The 22,513-nt window shown below is 59.8% G+C and overlaps 1 protein-coding gene across 1 annotated transcript; it reads right to left on the reverse strand.

Moving 5' to 3' along the window:
- Positions 1 to 2,748: 2,748 nt before the first annotated feature.
- On the reverse strand, positions 2,749 to 18,473 carry ZNF683 (zinc finger protein 683). Its single transcript, XM_074976060.1, has 8 exons — positions 18,458 to 18,473; positions 17,753 to 17,894; positions 16,406 to 16,598; positions 11,359 to 11,478; positions 7,911 to 8,163; positions 5,107 to 6,056; positions 3,751 to 3,879; positions 2,749 to 3,270 (listed from the first exon to the last, which is right to left on the reverse strand). The coding sequence occupies exons 1-8, from the start codon at positions 18,471 to 18,473 to the stop codon at positions 2,749 to 2,751; spliced, it is 2,325 nt and encodes a 774-aa protein (XP_074832161.1).
- Between the last annotated feature and the right edge of the window lie 4,040 nt (positions 18,474 to 22,513).

Here is a 22,513-nt window from a genome sequence, read left to right on the forward strand (position 1 = left end):
CAGAACCAAACAAGGAATTCATGCGATCTGAGCCCCAACCTACTTCCCTGTTCCAATTCCTCCACCATGGACTGCTTACTGTAGCTAATCCAAAGACTGGCCCTCTTATCCACTATGCTGGCCCTGGCAACAGCCCCATACCAGGTCTTAAGACAGAGATGGAAAGCAATCAATAATGCAGCGGGTAACCACCTAATGCTGGATACCAGCTAAAAGTAGCCCCCTTCCTGACCCCTTCACCACCCAGCTGGGACCTTGAAGTATGTTTGCCTGCCATGCCTGGTGGCATGCAGAGCCTGTGATCCATGCAGGCCACGACTCTGTGTTGAAGGTCCCCATACACCATATACAGCCTGACGGGCTGTATTACTGCTCAGTGACCATGCCTTGACCACACACAGGAAGAACCTCTTGTTCAGTGGTCAGGGACATTCAAAGAGGCGATCTCTGGGCTGCCAAGAGCTCCAGGGACCCCCTAATGAAATACATCTCCCCGGAACCTCCTCGTTGGGTATCATAGAACATAGAATCCCAGGGCTAGAAGGGACCTCAGGAGGTCATCTAGTCCAGCCACCTGCCCAAAGCAGGATCAACCCCAACCAAATCATCCCAGCCAGGGCTTTGTCAAGCCGGTACTTAAAAACCTCCAGGGAGGGAGAATCCACCACCACCTCTGTAGGCAACACATTCCAGTGCTTCACCACCCTCCTGGTGAAAGAGTTTTCCCAAATATCCAACTACGAGGGCAGAACATTTTATTGACTGGAAACATTGGAATCAAAACCCCCCAGCCCCGGCCCCTCCACACTGCCAGACGTGGGAGGGACAGATGTTAGACTTACAGCTGGCAGCCTGGCAAGCCCAAAGGGCCAAGTGGCTGGAGTCAGAGGAAGCCAATGTGAACTCCTGAGTCTGTTAAAGCAAAGGGCGAAAGGGCCTGGGTCAGAAGCTTCAGCTGTGGCATCTGAGGCAGGGGCTGATGGGGGGTCTGTCTGCCCACCCCGAGTGTTGCGTGACAGGTGCTGGCTTGTGGGGAGTGGAAGGAGCTCAGTGGGGCCAAGGGGGCAGGGAGCCGGGGGCTGAGCCTGCAGCCAGGAGGAGTGGAGAGAGGGAGGGTCCAAGGGGGGCAGAGGTGAGCACAGGAGCGGTGAGGCAGGGCCTGTGGGGGGCTAGTGCAAAGCATAGAGGCAGGCTGCTGGCCAGGGAGGGTGCTGGGGACAGGACGGAAAGGAGTGGGGGACAAGGGGTGGATGTAGGAGCGGGAAACCAGTGGGGTGTTTTGGGCGAGGGGTTCCCACCGCGTAGGGCAGGTGTCTCCTGAGCCCTGCCCTTGTCAGAGATCAAGCAGCTAATGGGGGGAGAATGGACTAAACGGGCCCCTCCCCCCACCAACCTGCCCTCTTTCCACCCTCCACCCATCCCTGTCCCCAGGATGAGGACCCCACTTCCTCCAGGCCAGCACTCTGGGGACAGCCTGCGCTATGCCAGCGAGCCACCCCCGGGCTGCAGCCAGCCAAGAAATAAATAAAAACCAGGGTGTGGTCAAATGCCAGCCCCATGAGAGATCCTGGCGAGGGCCCCAGAGCGGGGAGGGGCTCACAGCCCAGCTTTGGGGGCACTGGAGAAGTTAAAGCTCTTTCCATAGGCCAGGCTGGGGTCCCTGGCTTGTTCTGAGTGCAGCTCCCTGCCCCACAGTTAGGGGCCCAGGAGAGATTAAAGCTTGTTCAATAGGCTGGGGCGAAGTCTCGTCCTGCACAAACCTGCCAGGTGGGCAGGCCGGTCTGGGGGACCTGCGCGATTAAAGCTCCTTCCGTAAACCAGGCAGAGACCTGCACTCCCTTGGGTTTGGACTGTCTTGTCGCTTGAATTGGGCCCACGGGAGCAGTGGGCACAGCCAGGCTCTTGGCACATAGGGGGCTCAACACAGGCTCTGGAGCTGTGGCACTGGAGGTCTGGAGGGCAGCTGGCACAAACCCCTGTTGGACACGGAGGCTGCTGTGGGTCTGGGAAGGACGTGGTGGATCTCAGGCAGGTTTTGGTATCTCTGTCGGGGGACTGGAGAAGCTGCCAGGAAACCAGGTCCCATCAGGAGCGCGGTGTGACCGCAGCTGACTCTTGGCCAGCCCTTGGGGCCTGCCACCCTGGCCTAGCCAGCTGGTGGTGATGTCATCACCTGGAGAGAGGAGGTTTGGCCGTTTCACAGAGGTAACCCAGACCAGGCAGCTCCCAGAGTTCTGGTGCAGAGTGCGTCTTACCCAGCCCCTCACCCGCGGCCTGGAGAGAGATCCCAGGAACCCAGAGGAGGGCTGAGCTTGCCCCGCATCCCTGCAGGCACCTACAGTCTCCTAGGTCCAAGGAGCTGCTGCAGGGCCAGAGCTCACTGAAAGTCACAACTCCTGCAGCGGGACGCCTTGGTGTCAGTCCCCTGTCCGCTCAGCACCCAGCCTGGGCAGGCCATTGCCAGAAACAACCCAGCACGTCCTGCAGAGTGGGAGACAGTACCCCCAGCTCCCTGGCACCCGAACCACCTTAGGGATACACTGAAATCCCAGGCTGCTGTCCCCCAGCCCAGCCCCCAGCACCCAGGGCTGCTCCGTGGCACCTGGAGGGGACGACTCAGAGCCCACAGGCGTCTGCAGGGGCTTGGTCGGCCGCCTAGTCCTGGCCCAGAGGCAGCCTGGGGAGCACAGCTGTCCAAAGCTAACCAGGGGCTGAGGGGCCCCGTCCAGTGCCAGCGGCAGGAGTGGGTCAGGCTGGCTGCAGTGGGAAGTCTTTCTGCTTGACAGCGATGCTGTAGTGAGGCAGGAATGGCTGCTCTTTGTGGAGGCCGGGAGAGCAGAGGCCCTTGTCCCCGAGGAGCTGCCCACACCTGCCTGTCTCCAGCTCCCTCAGGATGAGGGTCTGCAGGAGCCCAGCATCCTGGGCGGGGTCGGCCCCTTCCCCCTCCAGGCGCTTGACATCCAGGCTGAAGTCGAAGCGGTCGATCATGCTGTTGACGTGGCTGAGCCGGGCAGGGGGGCCGGCGGCGCCGGGGCCAAGCGGGCAGTAGCCGCGCCGGTGCAGCGCCAGGCTGAAGGGGTGGATGTAGCTCTTGGGGCAGCTGGGGCAGCGGTGCGGGCGCTCGCGGTCGTGCAGCCGCCTGTGCAGCTTGAGGTGGACGTACTGGGTGAAGCGGCAGGAGCAGAGGTGGCACTGGTACGGCCTCTCGCCCGAGTGCAGCCGCAGGTGGGTCTTGAGGTTGCTGGTGCTGCTGAAACGCTTGTGGCAGACCTGCGGTGGGAGGGAGGCGCATCAGACTTGCAGCTGGCAGCCTGCCTAGTCCCTCAGGCCCCAGCCTGCCCCCAGCCCCGGCCTGCTGCCGGGATCAGCCTGCGGGGCCGGGGGAGACTCCAGCCCGGGCAGTGGAGCTGGGCTCACTTAGCCCAGGGCAGAATTTGATCCTGTGCCAGCTCAGGGCCCTGCTGTCCCAGGGGTTTGGGCTCCGGGTATCTGTGTCCGCTTGCACAGCAGAGTCCTCGTCCGCCACCTCACGACTGGTGTCCGCCCTCCCCCTTGCCAGACACCGAGGCCCAGCTGGGTCTCTCCCCCCGGCTGAGGCCATGGCCCCTCCTTCAGTACCACTGCCCCAATGGGCTGCACTCTTCCGCCTCAGAGTTAACCGCCCCTGAGCCGTCATGGGCTCAGATGGGCCCCGGGGCCCCTTCCCCAGCACTGAGGCTGGAGCAGGAGCAAGGAGGGAGCGCCACCCACCAGGCATTTGTGAGGCTTCTCGCCCGTGTGCACCAGGTGGTGTTTCTGCAGGTGAGCCAGCTGGGTGAAGCACTTCTTGCAGATGTGGCACTGGAAGGGTCTTTCGCCGCTGTGCACCCTCAGATGGACCTGCCGGGGTGGGGAGGGAAAGGAAGGAAGAGGGAGAGCATGGGAGGAGGCCAGAGGGTTGGAAGGAGCAAGGGATGGAAGGAGAGAGGTGAGAGAAATTTCTACTAGGTGCTCTAAGAAGCGACTGTCCCTGTGTTAGGCTGTGCTCCTCTTGGGGGTGGAAGTGCAGAAATAATGGGGGATCCTGCCCGTCCATTGCTGCCCTGCCCCCTCCTAGGCTGGCTCTTCCCTCCAGTCTGGAACCTGGGGGGCAGAGTGGGCCTGGCCCCGGCCTCCCCCATCAGGGCTGTGCTGTGCTGAGGGAGAGGTCCTGAGAAAACTCCCCTGCAATGAGATCCAGGTGCCAGATCCAGGAGAGGGGACATGCCCTGGGCTGCTGGGATAATACAGGGGAGGAGTAAAGGCCTCTGAGGTGAGCCTAGAGGTGTCCTCATGGATGCCACCATGATTCATCACAGCTCTCCTGACCCGCTTGAGAGAGAGGGTCTCCCCCAAAGCCCAGTTCCAGGGGCCTTGCATCCAGCTCATAACATCGTCAGCCACTGCGTTTTCTGGCTGGGAAGCCTAGGAGGCGGGTGGGACATGACTCACAGGTGGCCGGCCAGTTAGGGCCTCAGAGCCATGGATAGAGTGCAAAGAGCCACGTACTGTACATTTATTTCTATCCATCTGTCTATTGATTGCTCGCTGGGTAAAAATAAACGTACAATCCAGGGCTCAATGGCCTCCCGCTCCCCCAAAGCCAGGCACCTCCAGCCCCTCCGGCTCCAACCTGATGCTGCCACCGCGTCCGTCACACACTTCTCCCACCAAGCGGTGGACGGTGTTCTCGGTGCGCGGCTCCAAGGAGGAGCCGCATTTAATGGCTCAAAAGGGTGGGAGGCTGGAAGAGGGAGAGGGAAGGGAGGGCATTGACCAGAGGAGGAGGCACTTTTCCTTCACAGAACCCAAAGCAGAGGTGAGTCAGCGCCATTATCCTCAACTGACAGGTGGGGACACTGAGGCATGAGGCAGGGCGGTGACCGGCTTAAGGTCACCCTGCAGGGAGAGGCAGGGATACAACCTAGGGCTCCTGAGTCCCAGCCTAGTGCACTAGCCGCTAGACCTTGCCCCTTGCAAACCTCTGTCCCCAGGCTCTTGCCAGCGTCTTCGGAGGGGGTTTGCATGGGACAAGACTGCTATTGGCCTAGGAGGGTGGGCGAGTGGCTCAGACTGCCTCCGTGGTACCTTGAGGTTGGAAAGCTGCCCGAAGCTCTTGGCGCAGATGTTGCATTCGTACTTGATCTTGCCGTTCTGCTTCTTCAGTGGGTAGGGCACGGGCGTGGTGCCCAAGCAGCCAGCCGGCAGGCCGAGCCTTGGCGTGCTCAGCCTGGTGGCCTCCTGCGGAGAGGCAGCTTTCGGCGGCTGAACTTCAGAGGTATAGGAGGTGCCCCTGGCAGGGGACGAATTCTGCTTTGGTCTGTAGTCTGAGCCTGGCAAGAAGGTGTTGCTGTGGGAGGGGAGCTTCTGGAGCTCTTCAGCTTCCTGTTTTCCAGGAGGCAAAACCGCCCTGTTGGGGCTGACGTAAGGAGAGGCTCTGTCTCGCAGGGCACAGGTGTGCGCCTGCGGAGCCTGCGAGGGTAACCCCAAGGCAGCGCCTTCCCCCGCCCTGCTCAGGGGCAGGGCTGGCAGGAAGGGCGAGGCGTTGGGGGGCAACACAAAGCAGGGGTAGTGGGCTGGGAGGGGTCCACAGGTGTAAAGACAGGGCTGGGGGAGGAGGCCTGTTGGCACATACAGCGGGCAGCACGAGTAGAGGCTGCCGAGGTAGCGCTGCAGCTCCTTGCACAGCGAGGCTGTAGGGTGGTACGGGCAGCCGGGGAGGACTGGCTGGTTCCTGGGGCTCGCAGCTCTTTGCTGGGGAGGGCTGCACTTCTCCTTGCCAGAGGCGCTGCGGGAAAGGCTAGGCCCCCCGGGCCACAGCTTGACTTCCCGGGGCAGCTGCGTCAAGGCCACGTGTTGGATTCCTGCTGCGTTTGGCGGTGCCTCCCTGCCCAGCTCCTCCATGCCAACCCTCTTGCCTTCTTCCTCTGTCACGTACGTCGCTGGGAGGCTTGGGCTGGCAGCAGAGCTCACGTGCTGGGGCTGAGTCCCCGGTGTGGTGGGGGGCATGGCGCTGGCTTTCCAGGTACCAGAACGCTCTGCACAGAAAGAAGCAAGAACACCTGGACGTTACTGCATGAGTTCCCGGTAGTGGTACTTGCCAGGGTGTGTCACTGGCAGAGACCCCGCCAACCCCCTGGTTGGGCCCTCTGTTTATGATTATACATGCGAGTGCCTATTTATCAACCCAGCTGTCTGTTCAGATCCTAGCCAGGCTCCCATCCTTGGGTCCGCGCGCCCGAGACCCAGATGCAGACGAGCTCCCAGGCCCTGCAGAACAGCTCCTGTTCTCAGGCGGGTGAAGCCTGCCCCGCTCGAACGGTGAGCCTGGCTTGAGTACCCCCCCAAAACACCATCCAGCTTATTTCACGTGGCCATTTGAACAAGTGGAACTCTGTGCAGCCCGCCTGGCCAGGCCGGCACCGAAGCACTCCTGTGCTGGGCTGGGCTATTTTCTGCTGGGTGGAATAAGACAATTAGCCCTTTGAGGGGCTGGGTGAGGAGTAAGGGGAGAACCCCCCAAATATTCCTATTTAGGGTCTCTGTGTCAGTGCTGCATGGCCGCGGTGGGCAAAGCCGAGGACTGAGATAGATTAGAGCTGGGTGGCCGGCCGGTGGCTCAGCTGCGCGCCAGGAGCACTTACCGCTGCTCTGCGCGTGTGCCCCCCACTTGGAGGGAGAGGTGCGTGGCAGCAGCTAAAGTGAGTCACCGGCATTGGGTTAGGATGGGGGAGCACAGGAGGCTGGGGGGCTTGGCTCTGTGGGAGGGAGATGGCTTTGAGCTGCGTAGTCGATATTTATTTTTGTGTCTCTCTCCCGCTCTCTCTGAGACAGCTGGACATTTACATAGCCATGGATATAACAAATGAGTATGGAATAAGCGGCTCTTTACGCTCTATCCACAGCTGTTTTGGCTCTTCGGCTCTGACAGGCTGCCTAACACAGGATGGAAGGAGACTTCTGGTACACCACACTCCTCCTCCACGGGGGCTGACCCTCCTCTGGTACCTGGCCCCATCTAGAATCTTTCTGTGCTGCCTGGCAGGGGAGAGGGGCTGGAGACTGGTTCAGCCCAGTTACTAGGAGGGACAGGGTGGCTGGAGGACGTAAGGACCGACCCGGCCTCGGGCTGGACCCTGAACCCAGACCCAGCACTGGAAGGTCAGAGGCAGTCATCTCTGGAAACAGCTGTGCTGATGCAGGGAGAGGAAAGCCGGGCTGGGAACCTGCCTCATTCACTCTGCCTGGCCCCTGCCTCATAGTCACTCCTTCACCAGGTGGACCAGACCTGCCCTATTTCCTCCCTGCACAGGAAACTCACCTGCATGGAGGGTGGAGAACATGGTTCTCCAGTTGCCCAAGGGGAGCTGGGGCTGGGGCACGGCAGCCCAGTGGCTGGCTGGGAAGGGTGGGACCAGGCCACCCATTGGGATGGGGGACAATAAGGGGTATGGAGATGGTGAGGGGCTGAGGGCAGGAGCCTGGGAAGGGGCTGGTCTTGGCTCCACAGAAGACTGTCTGTGTGGAAGGGGGGGGCCTTGCACAAAAGGGGCGGGGCTAAGACCTGCTGTCCCCATCTGGGCTTTCACCTACCACCCGTGCTCACCTGCCTTTGATGTGGTTTCCTTGGACACACCTTCCCGCCACACCTCCCTCAAGGCTCAGGGCTGGGCTGGCGCTCAGTCCCTGCCCCAGTGAGCTGCGGCCCCTGCGGGCACGTCAGCCAGGCCTCTGAGTTCCTGAGCTCAGCTGGCAGGAGTTCTGTGCAAAACCAGGCACGTAGGATGGCAGACGCTCTCCAGCACGACAAACCCTCCCGCCATTCCAGCCAGACTCTCTCTGGTGGGCCGAGATACTGCAGCACACCAGCCCCACCCCCAGCCCCTGCTCACCGAGCCCCTCCGCCAGCTCCCCCGGCAGAGGGCACTGCAAACGCGCGGCAGACTGGGGGTGGTCCCACAGCAGGAGCTCGGCACCCATCACGATGGGCTTGAGGGTGTAGAAGTAAATCTCCCGGCCGCTCTGGCAGGCCGCCAGGTTCTGGGCCAGGGCAGCAGGCGCAGGATTTACGTAGCGCATCCAGTTACTGCGGCAGGGGTCCTGGGTGTCGATGAAGCTCTGGAGTTCACCCGCTGGGGTGTAGATCTGTAGGAGGCAGAAGGGAAGAGACAGCCCAGTGAGCGGTGCAGCGGTCAGGAGGTTTACGCTGCATCTGGTTCCTCCTGGGATGGGCCCATCAGGTTTGGGATGGGCTGAGCTGTAGGGAGCTGAGTTTTGTAACCCCCCTTTAAATGCTGAAGTAGAAAGGAGAGCCGGGACTTGTACCAGGCTGGGTCAACATGGAACAGAACCCCGGAGTCCTGACTAATGTTCTCACTAATCTTTTCCATCCATGTGCAGGTTTTTTTCCATTCATGAGTGGAATACATTTTTCTATGTGCACAGAGGCACATGCAAATGTGCACCACCCGTAGCAGCAAAACCCTCACTCTGCTGATCAGCTGGAGGGTATCTGAAGCTCTCCTGAGCTTGTAGGGAACATTGGTCCTAGCTCCCAGCTGCAAATTCAATCCACCAGAGCAAGCTCTTGCCCAGATTCAGGAACAGAACCTGGGAGTCCCGACTATCCCCAGCCACAGGTTCCTTCTGCCGCCACACAGCTGCCTCTTTGGCTTGTGCAAAGCCAACCCCTCGCTGCCAAAGGGGCATCGGCCCCAAGGGAAAAGGTTACCCTCTGCAAAAAGGAGTCCAGCTCAAACAAGGGCGTAGAATCAATGCTCTGGGCATGTCCACCATGGAGTGTCTGTGCTGTGACCAGCTGCTAAGTGCAACGAAGCACCAAATCCATGAGATGCCACCTGGCTGAGCGCTCTCTGACTATCATGCTTACCCTGTGGCGTTCTGGTGAGTCACTAGCACCAGGGACCGGGGGAGCTTTATCCCAGCCCTTGTTGATATCACTCTGCACGCGGGCAGAGTTCTGGTTTCAAATTCGACCGCCTCTGCGGCTGCCTTGGCCCAGACTCAGCTCTGCTTCCCAGCAAGAGGGACTGGGCAGGGGCCCAGAAAAGGCAGGTCTGTTCCGCTTTTGGCCCACGGAGGCACAGAGCGGAGAGCTGCCTGGTTCTTGGAAGAGCAGGAAAAGCTGAAGGAGGCCGGGGAGAAGTTCCGGCTGGCTCACAGCCATGGGGTTATTTCCTTCTAAGAAACAAGAGAAACAAACCAAAACCCAACCCCCTCCCCCAACCAGCCAAACCCTCCCCAGCAAGCACCGGGGCCTGCTGACGCCAGCCTGAAGTTCCCAGCACAGATGGGGAATGAAGAAAGGGGCTTTCGCTTGCAGTTTGAGCAGCAAAATTTCCCCCTACTAACCCCTCCAGGCACAGGGAAGGGTTACTCGGGGTTACTAGGGGAGGGTTGTCTAACGGTGAGAGCACAGAACATGGTGTGGGCTTCCTGAGTTCTATTTCTGTGCCTGCCACCGACGAGCAGCTCGGTCTGTGCCTCAGTTTCCCCTCCAGTAAAAGTGATGCAGCTTGCAATGGGGACTGAGGGACTTCATTCTCTGATGCATGTGAAGCATTTGGATGGCAGGTGCATTCTGGATACATCTGTGCTGTGGTTCCCAAGCTGGGGTCCCCAGAGGAGGGGATTGCTGGGGGTCCATGAAAAAAAAGGATAAATAAAAATGATCCTAGAAAACGTGTTTCCAATAAATTGCAAAGTTACAACCAATGATGATTTGTAAATTAAATATCTTCCCATAGAGTGATGAATGGCTGTCCGAAAATCGATGTTGTGGTTTCCTTTTTCATTTCATGAGGTGTACATAGTGCCTAGAATTGGCTTTTACTGGGGTCCCCGAATGCTTTGGGGGAGTGATCGGGAGGGGGTCCACAAAAGTCTGGGGGCAATCAGGAGTCCCTGAACTGTTTGGGGGCATGATCGGGTTCCACAAACAGTTTGGGGGTGTTTTAGCACAGGCTCACCCCCAGAGCAATGACCTGGGATTTGTACGCTGCTGAAGCACACCCTGCTGTAGCATGGGAGCCAGAGGTAGCGAGATTACAGCTCACTCCGGTGGGTGGTGGGAGCAGCAGATGTACCCCTGGGTGGACTCCAGACCCTGGACAGAAGAGGGGTTCTGGTCAGGGCACATGGCACCCAGCTGTGACACATTCTGCCCTTAGGACCAGTGTGCCCTGTAAGCTGAGCGCTTGGGCCCAGGAGAGAGTCAGTTGCCCAGCTGCTAAGCAGAACATCCACAGCTGCCCACAGCCAGCGGTATGTGTTTCTACTGGGGGTGTACATCTGCCCATGCCTCGGTGCACACAACAAAATTTATTCCACCCAGGAGGGAAAAAATGCGCGGGAACACTGCTTCAGACTCACTATCATGGACGGTATCTCCAGCCGTCTGCCCCAGGGCCGTGCTGGGACGTGGCCCCAGCCCTCGCCCTGGGAAATAGCTTCCTGCAATGCTCTGCGTCCAGCAGGGTCTCAAGATTTGCGAACTGAACGTTTGCGAATTCGATCGTTCACGAGCGGCCGCTTCCCCTGGGGCCCACGGCAGGAGCACGGGCAGCTGCCGCTTCCCCCGGGGCTGGACTGCCAGCCGCCAGCCTCCAGGCGAGAGCCATAGTCATGAAATGCAGCATTCGCGAGGGTTCTCAGCAGGGAACTCTGGCGAGTGTTGAGACCCTGCTGCGTTTCCCGGACTCTGCTCAGGCCACCATCCCAGCCGCCCGAGCTCTGGACAGCTACGGCCCAGCTCCGAACTGTCTGGCTACGGCACTGGGGGCCAAGAGGCTGAGTGCTCTGGAGCCAGCAAGAAGGTTCCCTGATTCGAGTGTTCCCAAAGGCTGCGCCACAGCCAGCATGCTTGAGGCAGCCCCTCACTACCCCAGCTCTGAAAAGATGCCTGGGATTCTCTCTGTGCCCTCGGAGCCAGCGTGCCCCTGGCCGTGACTGGTGGGAGGCAGGGAGCCCCGGCTCAGTAGGTCAGGGTGGAGCTGAGCAGGGCTGGGAGGAATAGAGGGCTGGGGCCGTGCCAGGCTGCTTCCTGCTGCTGGGTGAGACATCCCTGCCTGTCTCTGCCCTTGGCATCCTCGGCAGCTGCTGTAAGAGCAGCTTCCACCCCTACAGGAAGCCACCCACTCTGGCTGGCTGCCGGGAGCAGCCACAGCCGGGAGGAAGGCTGCACGGCTAGCGCGGAGCAGTAGACAAAAGCCCTGGGTGGGGACAGGCCCCGGGGCTGGGGAGACCACAGCACGCTGCCCCAGCTCCCTCCAGGACAGCCTAGCAGGGAGCCGAGCTCGGGGTCGGGGGGGCATCACTCACTCTCCAGCAGCGCCTCCTGTCGGCGTTCTTTGGCACATTCTCTTTGGTGTAGACCTCCCCGACCAGCGGCCCGAAGCGCGTGCCAGGCGGGATGTACTCGCGGCTCAGCACCGCCGCCACCTGCAGGAGCAGCAGCAGGCCGTGAGCATGGGGCAGCCCTAGCGATGCAGCCTGGGCCCGGGGCTCTGGGGATCATCCCAGCAGCTCCCTGGGTCCTGTGTCTTTACCATGTTCCTGAGACACCCCCCGTCCCCCACCGCCATCCCCCTCCCCAGCGCAACACGCTCCCTGCGCCCTCCCCCACACTGCAGCTCACTCAACACTGGGCCCAGGGCCGCCTGTCCGCTCCAGGCCTCCAGCCGCTCGCCTGGATTTGGGTGGCCATGCCAACAGGTGAGGGCAGCCCTGGCGTGCAGCCCAGCCCATGGGATCATTCCAGTGTTAATTAGCCCGGGCCTCTGCCATGCTGAGCCCCGAACAGGATTCGGCAGATGTTGCATTGCAGGGCAGGGGAGTAGGGAGAAGCGGGTAGATCAGCACAGGGGAGCTGAGTCCTTTGGATTCCTGTGAGTGTCAGGGACTGGCTCCAGCTGGGAGCCTCAGCGGAAGAGCCCAGAGCCTCCTGCAAACATCCCAGCTTTGCTACATGCAGGGACACCTCCGGGCAGGGGCTCAGCCCCACCACCAGGACAGACGTTCTGCACAGTGCAGCTTGTCTCTTCCTACAGGCCCGGAGCAGGACCGAGCCAGATCTGGCCTCCTGCCAGCCCGAGGGCTAGTGACTTTCAGGGCTGGATGCAAACTCTGCCTGTGCAATGGGGCAAGGAGGAATTCCAGCTCCCAGCAGGCCTGCCCGGCCAAGGGTTTGGACTGGGAGGTGGGGAAGGCAGCCTGTACGCCTGGCTGGTTCATAGCAAGACCATGCGCGTCTCTGCTTCCTCCCCACGGCCAAGGGCAGGCGCTTCCAGCCTCCGTCTCAGCGGCCAGCACACTGTCCATGGAAGGGGATCCGGCAAGGGCAGCTGATGTGGGGCAAGCTGTCCCTCCGCCCCAGCGCACGGCAGCGCGGGAGCCGAACCCTGTGCTATACCCTGCCCAGTTCCCTCCGCCCTCGCCTGGGCTGCCCCTGGGGGTGCCGAAGCCGCTGGCACCATCTGGAGCCCGGGGGTTCCTTCCATGCCGGAGGGAGATTGGACGGGAGCGAAGTTTATCTTCTGCTCTGCTTGCCCATCCCCCATCTCTCTCTGGCCTCCCCCTCCCCCTCCCCCTGGAGTGCTCTGCCCTCTACCTCCAGCCCAGGCAGAGGAGCAGGCCCATGTGCCGATCAGAGCACTCCCATGCAGCGTTCCCTGGAATTAGTTTCTACTCACATGCGGAATAAATTTTCTGTGCACCGAGACATGTGGGGCTGTGCACCACCGGTAGAAACAAACGCTGGCAGCTGTGGCCAATCTGCTAACCAGCTGAGCGGTATGAGAATCTCCGGGGTGGCCACTTGAGCACTCAGCTTGCAGGCAACACTGGGCCATGGAGCAGACAGAGCAGGCAGCACAGCAAGTGGGGGACTCGCAAGGGTCTGGCTCATATCTCAGCCCCCTTGTCACCATGGCTCATTGCCCCTTCGTTCCCTGCACTCTCCAGCCACGTGCTCTCTGCGCAATGGGACGGCCAAGCTTGGCTCGTCTCCCGCCTTCAGCCTGGGAGGCGGTGGTCCTCCCTGCACATCTGGGCTATGCTCCTGTGCCCCGGGCACTGACCGAGCACACTGCCAGTGGGGAGGGGCCCCGTCCAGGCAGCAGGGTGGGGCCCGAAGTGGCTGATCAGGGGCCTGCTCCTGCCCCAGTTTACTCCAGGGTACTTTTTCCCATGGCTGGGTGGGGCCCAAGTTGCATGAGGCTCCCATAGGCTTGGCCAGCTAACAGCAGGTGACAGAACCGCAGCCCAGGGGAGGGGACCAGACCAGACCTCCTCCCAGCTGGGCCCATCAGTGCCACTCCTGTTCTAGCTGCATGCGCCAGTCTCAGTAACGCCCTGCAGCCTTTCTCCCACAGGAGACGCAGGAAAACCCCAGCCTTTCCAGGAGCGGACACCGGCACAGCCAGGACAGCTCCCACCTCCCCCCCGCCACAGACTGACACAGCAGGAAAACCCCAGCCTGACCCAGCTGCTGGGAATGTCCCTGCTCCCTTCCTTTCACTTCCTCTGCTGCACCGTTCCCAGCTCCTCCAGCTCGTCACTGGACTGGTGCCCTTCCTCCTCTGCAGTTCCTTCCTTCCCAGCATCAGCCGCCTGCACCCCCGTGACCCCCACCCACATTTCCCACTGGCAGAGGGGACATGGAAGCATCTCCTTCCATGGGAGAGTGAAAGGGCTGGTGCCGAGGGGGGCACGGCCTGGGAATCTCAGTGAAGGGTTTGCTGTGTGCACAGCCTCAGTACTCACCCCCCGGCCCCAAGAGCCACACGAGGCAGGAGCCCTGTCCCCTGGATGCTGTGTGCTTGTGTGGCTGGGGCCCAGCTGATAAGCAAAGAGTTAGTTTTGGCTCTCCCTGGGTGGTGCACATTTGCACGCGCCTCAGGGCACGTAAGCAAATTTATCCCGCATGTGGATGGGAAAAAACGGTGCACGCAGAGCGACGAGATTAGAGGAAACAGTGGTCAGAAGATGCCTCCCCACCCCTGCTCCTTGAGGCCCCTCTGCCTGTCCCTAGCTCCAGGCCTGGCCTCTGTCCTAGGTTCCTAGGCCCCTGGAAACCTGCCACCTCCAGCGCCCACAGAACGGCAGCAAGACCTAGTGCTCCCCTCTGGGGTGGGGAAGATGCAACCAGTCCCCTCCCCCCCCGCCACCCCCGGTTGGAGAGGCCTTTGCACGGGCCCAGGCCTTTGTGGGGACAGGGAAAGACAAGGGGGCAAGTTCTCAGGGCACATCCAGGGTGAGGGCAGGGGGTTAACACTGAGGGCGTGTGGAAGCCAGAGCCAGGGAGCCTGCGGGACACAACCATATGGGCTGCTGGGTCCCCAGCTCCAGCTGGGTGCTCAGCTCCGGCAAGGTTCAGAGCTGTGTCCTGCACAGCTGCCAAGCAGCAGAGCCCGCGGCAGCCGGCTCCCAGCCGGGCCCTGTGGCTCTGCCCGTGCAGCAGGTGGGAGGAGGGGGATTGGCAGCCGCTCCCCCCCCGGAGTGATAACGCCCTGGAGAGCCACCACTGGCACCACCTGGCTCCTTGGCCTGGCCAGTAACTCTATTTCCAGAGCAACGTGGCTGGGTCGCCACAGCAGGAGCCGCTGTGGTGCTTCGACGCCACGTGGCCGGAGAGCCAGAGGAGGCACCAGCTGCCTGTGGGGGGCTCCTGGGTGAATGTCAGGCACAGGGCCGGCCTCAGGGGAACGGCTGCCCCGGACACGTGGATTGTGGTGCCCCTGGGCCCCGTGGTCATGGAGCTCCCCACTGCCCTCTGTCCCCCATAGGCTCCTCGTGCTCTCCTTCCCCACCCCCGCCCTGCAGCACACTCCCTTTGTGCGTCATACCTGCCCCTCCCCCTGTGCCCCTCCCCCGCACTCCTGCCCCTCCCCCTGTGCCCCTCCCCCACACTCCTGCCCCTGCCCCTCCCTCCTGTACTCCTCCCCCAGACTCCTGCCCCTCCCTCCTGTGCCCCCCCTCCTGTGCCCCTCCCCTGCACTTCTGCCCCACCCCTCCCACCTGTGCCCCTCCCCCACACTCCTGCCCCTCCCCTGCACTTTTGCCCCACCCCTCCGTCCTGTGCCCCTCCCCTGCACTTCTGCCCCACCCCTCCCTGCTTTGCCCCTCCCCTGCACTCCTGCCCCTCCTTCCTGCGCCCCTCCCCCACACTGTGCCCCTTCACTCCGACCCCTTGCACCTCCTGTCCCCACACTGACCCAGCTGGATGCACACAGCAGCTGGCCTTGCTGCTCACCCTGCGCTGGGCGGCTGCTCCTTCCACCCGAGCAACCCCAGGGAAAGGGAGGAGAACGCAGCTGCTGGTGCCCGCGTGGGCAGAGCCCTGAGTATCGGGAGCCCAGGGAGCGTGTGTTGGGGTGGGGGGTTGTTTCCAGTCCGCGTCCGGGTTATTTTATATATATGCCCACTTCCGGGGGGTTGGAATCATTCTGGGCACCACGAAAAATGGTGCAAACCTGCCACCCCCAGCACAGCTCCGTTCCCCCTGCCGGGGCCTAGGGCTCTGGGCACCGGCTGCAGCCAGGGCTCACTGCCAGCCCTCCCCTCCCACCCCACCAACTGGGCACCTGCCCCCAGCGACCAGGCTGCCAGGCGGGGAGGGGCCGGTTAACGCCTTGGTGGCTGCTGCAGGTCTCGCTCTCCTGCTTTGATGGGAGGAAGCCGAGCCCAGAGGCTGTCACTTGGTGAACACCGCATGCAGCTCCAGCCCTTGCAGGCCTGCCCGGGGGGCCTCCTCCCTCGCTGTCACAGCCAGGAGGCTCAGCGCCTGCAGCTCTCACCGCACCACCCAGCCCCTGCTGCTTTCATCTGTCCCTGCAGGAAGCAGAGACGGCAGCGCAAGCGCCGGGCGGTCTGCGTGCAGGCCTGCTGGTGCGCCCCCGCTGATGGGGTGCGATAGGCGGGCGGGCCGGGTTGCACGCGCTGGGCATGTGCAGCTGATTGTGTGCGATACCACCCTGGGCCTGGCTGGGTGCATAAAGCCTCTGGGTGCCCCGAGGGGTGTGGCTGTGAGCTTTGGTGTGCTGGGTGAGGGGATCTTTCTGGGCAGGCGGGCACAGTTGTGCACGACGGGCACGTGCATCTGGGTGAGCGTGAACAACGCACACGCTCGTATTTGCAGTTTAGCCTGTGCACGTTAGCATGAGCACCAGTGTATGCCTAGTAACATGCTCAGCATGGTCACGTGTATGTTTTTGGGGGGACTGTGCACAATTCAGCTGCCTGGTGCAAGGGTCCGACACCCCCTGCCTGGGGCACACAGGGTATCCAGAAGCCCCTTGTCTCCTCCCATTGCCTCTTGCTGTGGCCGTGGGTCCCAGCACCCACCCCACCCTCGGCCCCTGTGACTCACCTTGTTGCTGCTGTCGCACCAGAAGGCCAAGTTGCAGGGGAGGGAGGCTTGTGCACGAGGGAACTCCGGACGTGGGAGAGTTTCGCACGGCTGGTCCTTCACGATGTAGGTGCAGCGTTCCTGGAACTCCGCCTCCCGCCATAGCAGCATGGCTCCGAGCTCCCCGCTCAGTCCGGCTCCAGCCTGGGGGAGCCTGGCACCAGGAGGACAAGAGCAAATGACTCACTCACAGCACCAGGAGCCGGGGCTGGGCCCAGGCAGCAACTGCCCATGGGGGTCACTGTCCCTCAAGGGCTCCGATCAGACTCCCTGGGCCACTAGATGGGGGGCTCCCAGTCTACAGCAGGGCCTGGATGCAAGGAGCCTGAATCTCCAGGCGTAAATCAGCAGTAACGCCCCTGAAGGGGCAGCCGTAGAGCCAGGCCGATAGCAGGGATGAAACTTAGGGCCTGATGTAAAAAGTTTGCTCACCCTGAGTGTTAACTTCCTGGTCCCTGCAGTTAACCAGCCTCTCCTCGTAGATAATCTATATTATATATGTCAGCCCGTACTGGAAATGAGATTGATCTGAGGAAGTGGGTCTGTCCCATGAAAGCGCATCACCAAATTTTGTTAGTCTTTAAAACGCTACATTTCTGCTGGTTTGTTTTGTTGGAGTACAGACTAAGCTGGCGACCTCTCTGCTACTATCCAGCCTAACCTGCTGGGGACTCATTCCTCTCCAGAGCCAAGCTCCAGGATCTGCAGGGCTCAGAGACACTGGGGTCTGCGATGGCAAGGCCGAGTCATGGAGCAGCCTCCTCGCCCACTGCGAGCAAATTCCCAGACGCTAAGAGAGGTTTCTGGGTTCAGTTTTGCTGCTCCATTCATCGGAGGAAGTGGATTTTACCCTCCCCCCTGCCCAAAGCTCATGACCTAATGAATTGGTTAGTCTCTAAGGTGCCATGGGACTTGCAGGGGAGGGGAACTCTTCTTCTGGGCAGATCCTTGTGGCTCAGCTCAAGCAGGGTCACCTACTGCCAGATGCACCCAAAGGAACTGGTACAGTGACCAATGGTAACACAGGGTGGATTTTCCACCTCTAGCGTCTCTACTCCGAAGGAGCGCGCTGCTTCTTTTCAGATCTCCCCTTTCCCTCCCAGACCCATGGTCACAAACGCCAGCTGGGGTCTCCGTTAGCTACAGCCAGGAGCTCCTTCGTGCCGGTGGGGGTGATCTGCAATACTCGCTGGAACATCAAGCAGAGCTGTCCAAGAAAGGTAGCATGTGCTGTGCAGAAGCAAGAAATCCCAAAGGACCTGATGCCGCTCTCCTCTGGCGGCCTTTTTACAGTGGCTCTGTGCTCACTTTATCCCGTGAGAATGACTGCCCAGGCCACTAGGCAATGGAGAATCAGGCACAAAGAACCTGCCACCTGTGGGGCCAGATGTTGGGCGCAGGCCGTTGCTAGAGACTGGCACGGGTGCAAGATTTGTATCCCCATCTGCATCTGCAAAAATGATCCACAGAGAGCCCCACCCGCAGACGCAGATACCCCCAGATATAAAGCAGATGTCTGCGGCTTTGCAGGGCTCTGTCCGTCATCAACCCTCTTGCTAACCCAATGTCCAACCCTGCAGACCAGTGGTTCCCAACCTTTTCACTAGTGCAGATCCCCAATCACCCCCCAAACCATTCACAGGCCCCCAATCACCCCCCAGACGATTCACAGCCTCCCATCAAAGCCAATTCCAGCGGCTATGCACACTTCGTTAAATGAAAAAGGAAACCGCCCGATGGATTTTTGAACATCCATGAATGATATTATTGGAAGATATTTAATTTTAAAATCATTGCTTGTAATGCTGCAATTTATTGAAACCTTTATTTTCTGTGATTGTTTTGATTAATCTTTTATTTTTCTCAAGGATCCCTTCAATACTCAGCTCTGCGGACCCCAGGTTGGGAACCACGCCTGCAGACAAATTTACTTAGACGGATGCTTTTATCCTTGCGCTCCCAGAATCCTTGGCCTAAAAGGGCTGCAAAGGACACTTGAGAGTCCCCACTCACAGCCAAAAGCCTGCATGGCTAGCACATGCCATGACGTAGATGCGGGCAGGAGTATCAGCTCCAGGGCTTAGAGATTTGAAGAGAAAAGCTGCTGCTGCAACCAAATGGCAAGTGCTTGTGGGAACAGAATGCAGGCAGCAGCAATGACAGTTTGACTAGCGATGGGCGCAGAACCCGTCCCGGGGCCGGCGTGACAAACATGCTGCCTCTGCCTTTCTGACGGTCCCGGGGCTTACCCCTACATGTGAGTCTTCAGCAGTTCTGCACTGGACAAGCGAGAAATTTGTTTTCCAAAAAAAGGGGCCAGAGCAGCGGAGTCTCCATCGGGGCAGCATTCCCCCGAAGCTGTGCGCTTGTGTGGCTGCCCAGGAGAGGTTTAAAAGCCACCCAGCTGATTTGCAGAGCACCCACAATGCCCGCAGCCAGCAGCATGTATGTCTACTGGTGGTGCACATCCGCCTCGGTGCCCATCGCAAAATTTATTCCGCACCAGGATGGGGGGAAAAAAAGAAACGAGTGGGAACATTGGTGCCAGTGGGTGTTTTCGCATAGAAATCAATAGCGGAAATGACTCCTCCAATCCATCCCCCAGGGCAGCCAGAATAGGGCTGGTCCATGCTTTAATTTTCTTCCTCTGTATCTAGGGTGATTATAACTGTCTGCATCTGTGGGGCTTCCCTTGGGCAGCTATTCCCCACTCTATGGGGAAGTGCCAGCTGATAGTTCACATCCCTTCTCTTACTAATCTCCCTTGTTCTCCCACCTCAGATCAGAGAAACTGATTGGCTGCCACGCTCCTGCACGTGAAGGGGGAGTTTTAGGCACCAAAACAAGGCTCGCCAATGCCGGCCTCTTCTGAAAATTGGGCTGACGCATCCATGTTTAGCTCTTGGAACTCTGGCTCTGAGCTTTCCAGGAAATCTAGCCTGCTGACAGCTGAGCCTCACTGTCGAACTAACCGAGGTGGGAACGAAACGGGTTTTATTAGTTCGAAGTGAGTTTGGATGCAGACACTCCTACTGTAGAGTAAAAGCACCACTCTCCAATTCAGGCACTGTCCAGCAATGAATCACATTAAGCGAGGTCACCTTGGGCCACTCCTAGTCCAGAAGAAGCGCGTCTATACTTGTTATATGACGCTAGGGCCAGGTCTTTGCTACCAGAGAAAGTCAACCTCAGATACGCAACTCCAGCTGCGAGAATAGCATAGCTGGAGTCGACGTACCTGTGGGTGACAAGCGTCAGAGGCGTAGTCTGGATCTGGCAAAGTTGGTCTTTGCCCACAAAAGCGTATGCTCCAATAAATCTGTTAGTTTATAAGGTGCCACAGGAATGTCTGTAGTATCCCCATTGTGGGAGGTCGATGGGAGAAACTCTCCCAGCAACTTCCCTTATTCCTCTAGAGCTGGTGGAGTACCTGGGTTGATGGGGGCACCATCGGCGGTTGATTCAGCAGGTCCTTGCTAGACCCACTAAATGGAACCCCGGAGATGGATCACTGGATCATGGATCTCTGGCTAAGTGAAGACAAGCCTGGCGTGGGATATGCAGGAAAAGGGGTAGATGCTGGGGAAAAACTCCTAAGGAAAGTTGCTGAGAAAGAGCCTAATCGGTGTCAGTCCAGACTGTGGGTGCGAGCCCACAGGTACAGGACAACTGAGTGTAACCGGAGCAGAACTGAGCCGTAAGTTCTTTTAATCTTTCCAGATGAATTAACCCTTCCTCCTCCTTTGCCATGTCTTTGCCACTTCACTGATTCACTTTACCTGCCTCTTTGGGATCTCAGAGCTGGATGTGGAATCCCAGCAGTGCTTTCTTATGAAGATCCCAAATCTCCTTCCCCCTGCAGGCTCCCCCGACGTTAGGGCATGTGGCTGGGTTGAGCTGGGTGTCTCTTGTGGCCATGTTTGATGCACACACAGCATTGCTAGCCTGGCTCTGACGTCCCAGCTAGTGCCTGCCTCTCCCTGGGAGCCCTCCATGGTGGCTGCAATGACGGGATGCTGTCAAAGGGAGGAGGAGCAGTAACCCACTGGGATGCCTCAACAGCCGAGTCTGATAGAGAAGCATGGGACTGGGCCTAGGAGGCTGCAGGCAGATAGACAGATGGACAGACAGAGCTCTGAAAACACCCGCCCTTGCACTGCAGAGACTGGGGTTTCGTCCGTTTCTAGGACATGCCCGTCACCAGCCTTGGGGCAGATTCACAACCAAATCAACGGCAGGTTTCAGCTCTCAGATCCGTGGGAACTCACAGTACAACGTGGCCCCATTCCTCCCTCAGCCAATAACGCCTTCCCAAGCAGCCAGGCTGGGAACATACCCTAAAGCAGCATAGCACCTCTGTGGGTCCAAGCATGCCCTGGCCCCGCTCGCCGAGGACCCTCAGATCCAGCAGAGCCCCTCAGGAAGGCAGAGGCGGCGACTCAGGACCCTGGGTCCTGCTGCTCCCCCAGCGGGGATGTCCATATCTGACACCACAGCTGGCTCCACGTCTCGGAGCCAGGCTGGAAAGTGGCACTTACCTGATATCACCTCCTCCTCCGCCTAGCACAGCTGTGGGGAGCTCTCTCTGGCTCTGCCATGGCCCCCAGCACCCCAGCTCAGAGACCTGAACTTGGCTCTGGCTGGTGCGCTCGGGTCCCTGGCATGGGGGTGAGCAGCCCCTCCAGCAGGCTCACAGCCTTCATTCTGACAGCCTGTTTGTGGGACACGCTCTCCCGGGGAACCACATGATGGGGATTACAGGGGATTAGCCAATGGCATGCAGGGAGATGGCCCCTCTTTCACCCCAGCTGGAAACCGAGAGTCCAGATGGAGGATTTGTTGGCCCTCCTGTTTGGGTGCAAAAAGTATGGAGAGGGGTTCCGAAGTCAGGGGAGGGGCAGGTGACCTGTGGCTTTGGCCACTGCATGAACTGAGTTGTGGGGGAGACAGCAAGAAGGCAATCCGCAGAGATCAGCGTTGGGGGGCCACCGAGCCTGCTCCCTGGAACCTCACCCTGGCCTTTTCTTATCAACGAACTGGCTCCGAGCTGGGAAAGGTGCCAGGCTTTTCCCAGGGCCAGAATTACATCCGAGGGGATAAATTCGTGGTGTGGGGGGAGGTCTCCACAGTTCCCCGTTTTCACAGCAAAAAAGGCTGCAGCTGGCTGGATCTCCCTCAAGATGCAACACAAGCACCCGCACAGAGCTGCAAACAGTGATCTGGCACTGGAGTATGGAAATGCCTGTGCACCTCCGAGCTAATCCTGCAACCGTCTCCAGCAGCTGACACGTCCAGGCATGGCGGGGAGACCCTGTCAATCCAGTAAAAGAAATTCCACTGGTTTGTTTGGCAGGTGCCTTCCGGTCACATCTCTTTAGCCCACCACAAGCAGCCGGTGCTCAGCCATGTAAGGGAGTGGGTCGCTGCCACGTCTGCCAAGAGCCCTTTCAGAAACACGTACATCAGCACTGTTCTCTGCGCGTGAGAGAGACGACTCACCCCCGGACTTCAGCAGCCTGCTCCGATGATGTGGTGAACACCAGCAAACCGCAGCACCGGAGTCATTCAGAGCCTTTCTCGTTGGCAGGGTACTGATTTCATTTTCATGCCTTTAGCAAATGCAAATATGGGCCAGCCTTCAGCCCATGTAAGCCAACAGAGAAACTTGTGTGCGGCTTTGCACACACCGAGGGTCTGGCCCTGGGTGGGTGCAGAGCCTAGGCTGTTTGGGAGCTCAAGGGAACTGCGATGCTAGTTTCTGCCAGCAGGAGTCACTGCAGGGAGTGGGACAGGAGCCCTGGCTATAGGGCAGTTGAAAGCGGATGCAAACCCAGCCTGTCCCAGCAGGGGTCATTGAAGTGTGTTAGGAGCACAGACTATCAGGACGAGACCAGCTATTTGCATGCACAGACGAGCCATGGTAACATGCAAAGTACACGGTGGAATTTCACTCAACAGCTTTTTGGTCCTCGTGCCTGGAGAGCAAGGGCCAGAGCCTGCAAAGCGCTCAGCCTGCACGGCCCACAGCGCCCCAAAGTCAGTGGCCATAGACCAAGACCATGTCCTGGC

Source organism: Carettochelys insculpta, chromosome 24 (genome assembly GCF_033958435.1).
Source record: "Carettochelys insculpta isolate YL-2023 chromosome 24, ASM3395843v1, whole genome shotgun sequence".
Classification (NCBI taxonomy): Eukaryota; Metazoa; Chordata; order Testudines; family Carettochelyidae; genus Carettochelys; species Carettochelys insculpta.

What these genes read in the sequence shown, in the direction of transcription:
- ZNF683 (XM_074976060.1), bottom strand. An exon ending in AGTCATTCTCACGGGATAAA is followed by an intron (nt 16,599 to 17,752) that starts GTGAGCACAGAG and finishes TCCTGGTGCCAG; the next exon opens with GCTCCCCCAGGCTGGAGCCG. An exon ending in AGAAGCCTCACAAATGCCTG is followed by an intron (nt 3,271 to 3,750) that starts GTGGGTGGCGCT and finishes CTCCCACCGCAG; the next exon opens with GTCTGCCACAAGCGTTTCAG.